Source organism: Culex pipiens, chromosome 1 (assembly GCF_016801865.2).
Source record: "Culex pipiens pallens isolate TS chromosome 1, TS_CPP_V2, whole genome shotgun sequence".
Lineage (NCBI taxonomy): Eukaryota > Metazoa > Arthropoda > Insecta > Diptera > Culicidae > Culex > Culex pipiens.
The window spans coordinates 122,709,544-122,717,683 of record NC_068937.1 but is presented as its reverse complement, the minus strand read 5'-3'; the positions used below and the strand labels follow the sequence as shown (position 1 = coordinate 122,717,683).

At 43.2% G+C, this 8,140-nt stretch overlaps 1 protein-coding gene across 1 annotated transcript; it reads left to right on the top strand.

The window, feature by feature from the left end:
- LOC120424676 (thioredoxin domain-containing protein 9-like) lies at nucleotides 1-7,800 on the top strand. Its single transcript, XM_039588851.2, has 4 exons — nucleotides 1-153; nucleotides 6,821-7,025; nucleotides 7,091-7,450; nucleotides 7,515-7,800. The coding sequence occupies exons 2-4, from the start codon at nucleotides 6,849-6,851 to the stop codon at nucleotides 7,629-7,631; spliced, it is 654 nt and encodes a 217-aa protein (XP_039444785.1). The 5' UTR covers nucleotides 1-153; nucleotides 6,821-6,848; the 3' UTR covers nucleotides 7,632-7,800.
- The last annotated feature ends 340 nt before the right edge of the window (nucleotides 7,801-8,140 follow it).

Genomic DNA, 8,140 nt, shown 5'->3' with positions numbered 1-8,140 from the left:
TGTTTTGCATCAGTGAGCCTTGACTTGACTGCTTCTGTCATTGTGTGTGGAGCAGGAGAGAAAAAAAAAAGGAAAGAGTTTTCTCGGATTTCGGCAACATTTTTCTAACGGGAGCCGGAAAAAGTGCTCAAATTCACTCGGATCAGCAAATTGGTACGTACTTCCGGGTGGCAAACGGTTATTTAGGGCGATGGGAGGAGACTTCCGGTGGAATTGGGTTGAATTTAGTGTTTTTTAGTGCGAAATTTGCCGAAACATGAGTCATGTGCTTTTCGGTATTTTTTTTCGATTTTGGTCTCTTGCCTTCAACTCTCCAAATCAGACTATTTCCTACCGGTTCCTTGATCTTGGGACCGCAACAGAGGACAAATGCTTAACCGGAAACGTTCCCATGTTTGAGCTAGAACAGAACGTTGACTACCGTCTAGTTCAGTACTTGAGGAAGACTTGCTTGTTGCTCTCCTCACCCCACCCGGTCTATGTTCAAAGCAAGAGGTCTGCGGCAAATCAAATTGAAAATGACGCACTTGGTTCGTGTGCATGACAGCCTCGAACTTCTTAACAGCACTGCTATTAAAAAATTCCTTGCCCTGATACAAAAGTGTAAACTAACTGGATATCGTTACCAAATAAATTACAATTACAAAAAGATATATTTGTATCTTTGTTAAAAATTTTTTTTAAAAAAAGTTTAAGAAATTAAACGTCCGTTTTTTTGCCTTCCTCACTGAGGTAAGGCTATAATCCTGCTCTAAAAATGAACTTCGTATAAAAACGTCGTAGACCCACCTTCATGTATACATATCGACTCAGAATCGAAAACTGAACAAATGTCTGTGTGTATGTGTGTGTGTATGTGTGTGTGTATGTGTGTGTGTATGTATGTATGTGACCAACAAACTAGCTCATGTTTCTCGGCACTGGCTGAACCGATTTGAACCGAACCTGTTGCATTCGACTTGGTTTAGGGTCCCATAGATCGAGTTTTATACAGATTGATGTTTCGATTAGTAGTTCAAAAGTTATGTATAAAAATGTGTTTTCACAAATATCCGGATCTAATTTAAATGTATGTAAACTATGTCCGGGTCTATCATCCGACCCATCGTTGGTTAGGTTATCAAAAGACCTTTCCAACGAGTCCAAAACATTGAAGATCTGGCAACCCTGTCTCGAGAAATGGCCACTTAAGTGATATTTATGTACTTTTTGCTAGCCGGATCTCACTTAAATGTATGTAAACTATGTCCGGATCCACCATCCGACCCATCGTTGGTTAGGTTATAAAAAGACCTTTCCATTGAGTCCAAAACATTGAAGATCTGGCAACCCTGTCTCGAGATATGGCCACTTAAGTGATATTGATGTACTTTTTGCAAGCCGGACCTCACTTAAATGTATGTAAACTATGTCCGGGTCCACCATCCGACCCATCGTTGGTTAGGTTATCAAAAGACCTTTTCAACGAGTCCAAAACATTGAAGATCTGGCAACCCTGTCTCGAGAAATGGCCACTTAAGTGAGATTTATGTACTTTTTGCAAGCCGGATCTCACTTAAATGTATGTAAACTATGTCCGGATCCACCATCCGACCCATCGTTGGTTAGGTTATCAAAAGACCTTTCCAACGAGTCTTAAACATTGAAGATCTGGCAACCCTGTCTCGAGATATGGCCACTTAAGTGAGATTTATGTACTTTTTGCAAGCCGGATCTCACTTAAATGTATGTAAACTATGTTCGGATCCACCATCCGACCCATCGTTGGTTAGGTTATCAAAAGACCTTTTCAACGAGTCCAAAACATTGAAGATCTGGCAACCCTGTCTCGAGATATGGCCACTTAAGTGATATTGATGTACTTTTTGCAAGCCGGATCTCACTTAAATGTATGTAAACTATGTTCGGATCCACCATCCGACCCATCGTTGGTTAGGTTATCAAAAGACCTTTCCAACGAGTTTACAACATTGAAGATCTGGCAACCCTGTCTCGAGATATGGCCAATTAAGTGATAATTATGTACTTTTTGCAAGCCGGATCTCACTTAAATGTATGTAAACTATGTCCGGATCCACCATCCGACCCATCGTTGGTTAGGTTATAAAAAGACCTTTCCATTGAGTCCAAAACATTGAAGATCTGGCAACCCTGTCTCGAGATATGGCCACTTAAGTGATATTGATGTACTTTTTGCAAGCCGGACCTCACTTAAATGTATGTAAACTATGTCCGGGTCCACCATCCGACCCATCGTTGGTTAGGTTATCAAAAGACCTTTTCAACGAGTCCAAAACATTGAAGATCTGGCAACCCTGTCTCGAGAAATGGCCACTTAAGTGAGATTTATGTACTTTTTGCAAGCCGGATCTCACTTAAATGTATGTAAACTATGTCCGGATCCACCATCCGACCCATCGTTGGTTAGGTTATCAAAAGACCTTTCCAACGAGTCTTAAACATTGAAGATCTGGCAACCCTGTCTCGAGATATGGCCACTTAAGTGAGATTTATGTACTTTTTGCAAGCCGGATCTCACTTAAATGTATGTAAACTATGTCCGGGTCCACCATCCGACCCATCGTTGGTTAGGTTATCAAAAGACCTTTTCAACGAGTCCAAAACATTGAAGATCTGGCAACCCTGTCTCGAGATATGGCCACTTAAGTGATATTGATGTACTTTTTGCAAGCCGGACCTCACTTAAATGTATGTAAACTATGTCCGGATCCACCATCCGACCCATCGTTGGTTAGGTTATCAAAAGACCTTTTCAACGAGTCCAAAACATTGAAGATCTGGCAACCCTGTCTCGAGAAATGGCCACTTAAGTGAGATTTATTTACTTTTTGCAAGCCGGATCTAAAAATCAGATGAAATTTGTGTACAGCCATTGTTGGCAATGAGTGAGGAAGGCTCCAACCACATAGGTGGATTAAGTTAGTTTTTAAAGAAATTATGCCGTAAACCTTACCGAATTGGCGTTGAATAACGTAGTTTGGTTACTATCGGGAAATTAAATTATTTGTTTCGCATAAATAAATTTCACTTCATAAATATAAGTAATATTTTAAAGGTATATGAAATTCACGTCCGTGTTAGGGAAGCGCTTTCTCTGTGACTAATTTTATGCAATTGGGCCCTAAAATTAGGCTTGAATTTGTGATATTATTGTTCCCAACGATAAAGCTTATTTTTCTGAGTACAATGGCCCTTTGTACGACCGCAAAGGATTTAAAATTGATTTTTAATTATTTTTTTTTTAATTTACATGGCGGCCCTTCTCGACAGAAAAGGTCCTACTTGATAGCTCGCTCCAAGGGCACCATTGTTGATCCATTGAAAAAAAAATTGTCTTGTAAATTTATTTATTTTTTTGTTTTTTTGCATTAAAATGAAAAAAAGCGATTAGAAATGGTTTTTAATTCTTTTTTTTTACCGTTGTACATACAAATTAACATAGGGCTTCAGGGCCCAATTTAGGTACTTGAAGTTCACGTGCGTGTTAAAAAAAGCGCACATTTTGCTTGGAAATATTTTAAAACTTTGATTTTATTTAAAAAGTTGAACAAATCCGTAGTAATTTTCAATAGGACCGTAACCTTAGATTTAAACAAGCAGCTTATTCTATCGAGAAATTAAAAGAGAGAGCGTGTGCGTGCAACATGGAGTTAAACTTTTCGTAGTGCCATGGAAAACTTCACAGAAAGTTTACCTCCATGTTGCAGATTTGACAGCTCGATTCACACTCAACCTGAACCCTAGAGCATGCGGGATACACTGTTTGTTTACATCCAAGGTTATTCCAATTATTGGACGGTTGCTGTCAGTTTGACTGAAAACTACCGAATTTTTAAACAAATGGTGCATTTTGATAGCGTTTGAATTCTGGCGCACTCTGCTGGATTGCCTTCCAAGTTTTAAATACTTACTCGCGTAAACTTCTTAAAAGTTTCAACATTAGAATAGGGAATAGATTTAAGACTCGGATTTAGGTTTAAGTGAAAATATCGAATTATGTCTCCGTACTCGCTGACGGCTAGATTCGATTGAACCCTTGATTTTTTTAAATGGGTTTTAAACATAAACGATCTCGCAAGATCATTCCCGGTCACATTCGATCGTTATATCGAGCCAAAAATTTTATTAGGGCACAAAACCAAAAACCGCGATTCGAGAAAATCGCATGCAAAAAGTGGACAACTTGTTTCAATTCCTATTTAAATAAAAAGCTTGACTAATGGTATTTTTACTTATGATACGATAAAACACATCATTATCCTCAACTCCGCTTGAACGCTTCTTAATTTAATGTTGATTTTCGCCATAAAACTCATAATATACAAAAAATCCGCGGGACCGTATTTAATATTGTATTTTGACGAAGTTTTTTTCTGCAGAAATCCTTGGTGAAACGTAAATCAAACTTTGCTTTGAAGTAAATTAGTGTTAAGAATGTATGAAAAGTTCACTTTGTAACATAGAAAGTTCCTCAACTACGAAAAACTAACGAAAAAGAAAAGGGCACAATTGAACTTTTTGTCTAGTTTGGAGTGAACATTGTTATGTGCCCTTTTGTGTTTGTGATTTTTTTCAATAGGAAATTGTTTGCTATCAATCTGAATCTTGGAGGGTATGTAGAGAGTGTACTAATGAATGGAATAGTGGAATAATCCCGAATGTTTACGTTTTGGTTTTGTGCCCTAATGAAATGTTTGGCTCGATAAGTTCATCCCGATCATATCCGATCGGTTTTTACCGAAAACGCTTAATTATTATTTATCATCTGCTTATCTAGCTTCTCTTTATGAATTTTTCCCATGCTAAACGTTCGTTAGTTGGCTTTGTGCTTACCATATCAATCCGCACACTTCATTCGCTGTTCAACAGTTGCGGTTCGCTCCTTGTACATATTGCATGCAACTTATGGGTTATATTCAATTCAATTCAATTCGGTTTTATTTGTGAATAATCCAAGTTACAATGAGTTCATTTAGGTATATAACAGAGTTTTGGTGTTCCTTTCAGCTGTGTTTTACATCGTAATTCAATCGAAAAATTATTACTTATAACTATGGAATTGACAAGAGTAAGAAAAAGTTTTCAAAAAACTTACAGAAAGTGCAATGGGAAAAGGATAGATAAAGAGAAAGCTTAAAACTAGATCACAGACAAAAATAATCAATTATAGATGTGCTTGATCATCAGCTCCCCGAGGGCCAGAAATTGCTCCGCCTTGTTACGGCAGCTCCGAAACCGCGTCATCATCTCCCCCGCGAGAGCAAAGAACTCCGGCAGGGTAAAGAGATCTTCCCCGGTGACTCCTTGCTGGGCCGCATCGCCGCTACCGGCAGCGACCACGCTGGCAAACGAACGCCCCCATCCAGGAGGGATCGCTGGGTTGTCCGCTGGAACCGTAGGCTGTCCAGCTGCAGGAACGGCTGCGCTCGTACTTCGCTGAGGAGGGTGGGCTTTCTTCTTCCTCTTTTCCTGCTCCTCGAGGTAGGCCTTGCGCGCGACGCATCCGCGGTAATTGCCGGTATGGTTGCCGTCACAGTTCGCGCACTTTACGCGCGGCTTGGTTTGTTCTGCCTTGTCCCCCAAGTCCGCCTTTCGTGGCAGTGCGCACGCCTCGGAGAGGTGTGATTCACCGCTCTTCACGCAGCGGGGCCGGAGGTTGCAGTTCCGCGAGCCGTGGCCGAATTTCTGGCAACGGTGGCATTGCGCTACGTCCGTCGGGTTTTTGGAGTAAAACCGCCAGTTTACCCAAAAACCGTCCAATGTTTTAGTCCGCCGCAGGTCTTGGATCTTGACGGTGCCGCGGTCGAAGTACAACAGGTACAGAGTGTGCACACCCGTGACCGTTGTCTTGCGCGAGAGCACTTTAATCTCCCGCGGTTTTATTCCGGCGTTCGAGAGGTGTCGCTTCAGGTCGGCGATCGGACGGTCTTGGTAACCCTGCAAGACGACCTTAACAGGGGGCTTCTCTGGGTCGTATGTGTAGAAGTTGAAGTTGCTACGCTTCAGTTCTTCAAGCACCAGGTCGAAATCTTTTTTGCTCAGTGTAATCACTTGCACTGCCGACTTACCGATTTTCAGACAATATCCGAGGCCTTCCAGCAACTCGTCAACATCGTCCGCCAACGTGTCCAAAACAAAAATTGGAGGTGGTCTACGTTCCGCTGGAGAGTTGTTCTTTTTTGACGTCGGCACTTTTTTCCGTGCACGACCATCATCGTCGTCGTCGTCGGTAGTGCTGCTACCGTCGGTGTTGTTGTTTTCTTCATCGTCGCTCAGCATCTGGAACTCGTTCCTGATGGGGATGTTGGCGGATGTTGATGTGCCACTGGTCGTGGCACCGGAGGTACCGGAACGGGTTCGCACTGGTGATCTCGGAACATAACCGGGATGTAGTAACTTTTTGTCGATGCCTTCTGCGCTCACGCTCCCCTGCGCGATGGCGGTCGACACGGCGTTGGTTTGTTTACCTTTTTGCACACGGCCGGTAGACGAACTTCGCGGGTTTTTCGAGGCCGCACTCGAACTGCCACGGCCACGGCCGGCCCTTGGCATGCTGCTGGAGCAAACTCGCGGCTAATCACGGTAAATTACGGCGAAAAATTTCGAAAAAAACGATGGAGCACTGAGCACTTGACTGCTGCTTGCACTCGTGCGTACACGGAGGTGATGGGTTATATTCAAGTGTGACGAATCGCCCTAATTCTGCATACAAACTTTGGAGAAAAAAACATTGGATCTTGCTTACATATTTTTGTAAAACTCAAAGTGCACGTGTTTCTACTATAATCCTCGCACACAGTTTGTTAAACACTACCACCACCACCACCATGGAGCAAGTGCTGCAGAACTCACTCATTTCGGCCGCCGTGCAGCTTGAGAAGCAACTGGATGGCGAGTTGGCCAGGCTGGACAGCCTCGGTGGCGAGGACCTGGAGAAGCTGCGCGAGCAGCGCATCGCCGAGCTCAAAAAGCAGTCGGCCCAACGGCAAGAGTGGAAGAACAATGTAAGATCTTGGTGATAGGTTTTTAAATGGGGAGTTTATACTAAAACGGTTGGTTTTGCTTGCAGGGTCACGGCGAGTACCAGGAGCTCGCGGACGAGAAGGAGTTCTTCGAGGTGAGCAAGAAGTCCGCCAACATCGTGTGCCACTTCTACCGCGACTCGACGCCCCGCTGCCGGATCGTGGACATGCACCTGAAGATCCTGGCCGGGCGCCACCTCGAGGCCAAGTTCTGCAAGGTGAACGCGGAAAAGTGTCCCTTTCTGACGCAGCGGCTGCGCATCAAGGTGATCCCCAGCATAGCGCTCATCAAGGACAGCAAAACCAAGGACTACATCGTGGGCTTCACCGATCTGGGCAACTGCGACGACTTTAGCACGGAGATGCTCGAGTGGCGGATCGCGCAGTCCGGCGCGATCGAGTACAATGTAAGGAGGAGAAAGGGGAAGCCGCGGTCATTCAAATGTAATTCAATGCTTTGCTCTTTTTCAGGGTGACCTGCTGACGCCCCCCGATGACAAGAAGAAGAAGAAGTCGACGTACGCGGCGAAAAAGACCATCCGCGGCGGTTACGACTCGGACGATTCCGATATCGACTTTGACGATTAGAGAGGGAGAGAGAGAGATTGGGAGTAGAAGCATGCACGAAGAAATCAAACTGCTCTGGTAGCAACTAGAAACAAGTGGAAGGGACGATTTTGGATCGCGACCGTGTAGTGTTAGTGTAGTTTTTAAGGATTTCTAATTTTGAAAAACAATCGATTCAAATCGCTAAAAACACGCTCTACGAGCGCATAATTTCACGCACGACTCAGCAGCATACTCAACTTTTTCTCACAACGCCGGCTAACCCTTATTTGTGAGTTTTGTTTAATTTTAATCGCTATGTTTTTCAACCTCCCCATTTTTGTAATCTAACCAGGCACTAGAATAAATTGTATAAGTGTACTTTGGTGTGTCGTCCCAACTCGAATGTAGCCAACATATCCTTAGCTACCTCTCCTCGTGACCATCCCCCCCTCTTTCGTAAACCGGTTTGTGGCTTGAACTCATTGTCCGCTAAAAACAAATGTTCTTTTCTAAATTGTAGTAAACATGTCGATACAAAAATGTAACAA

What these genes read in the sequence shown, in the direction of transcription:
- LOC120424676 (XM_039588851.2), top strand. Translation starts at nt 6,849, where the DNA reads ATGGAGCAAGTGCTGCAGAACTCACTCATTTCGGCCGCCGTGCAGCTT. An exon ending in GGCAAGAGTGGAAGAACAAT is followed by an intron (nt 7,026 to 7,090) that starts GTAAGATCTTGG and finishes TTTTGCTTGCAG; the next exon opens with GGTCACGGCGAGTACCAGGA. An exon ending in CCGGCGCGATCGAGTACAAT is followed by an intron (nt 7,451 to 7,514) that starts GTAAGGAGGAGA and finishes GCTCTTTTTCAG; the next exon opens with GGTGACCTGCTGACGCCCCC.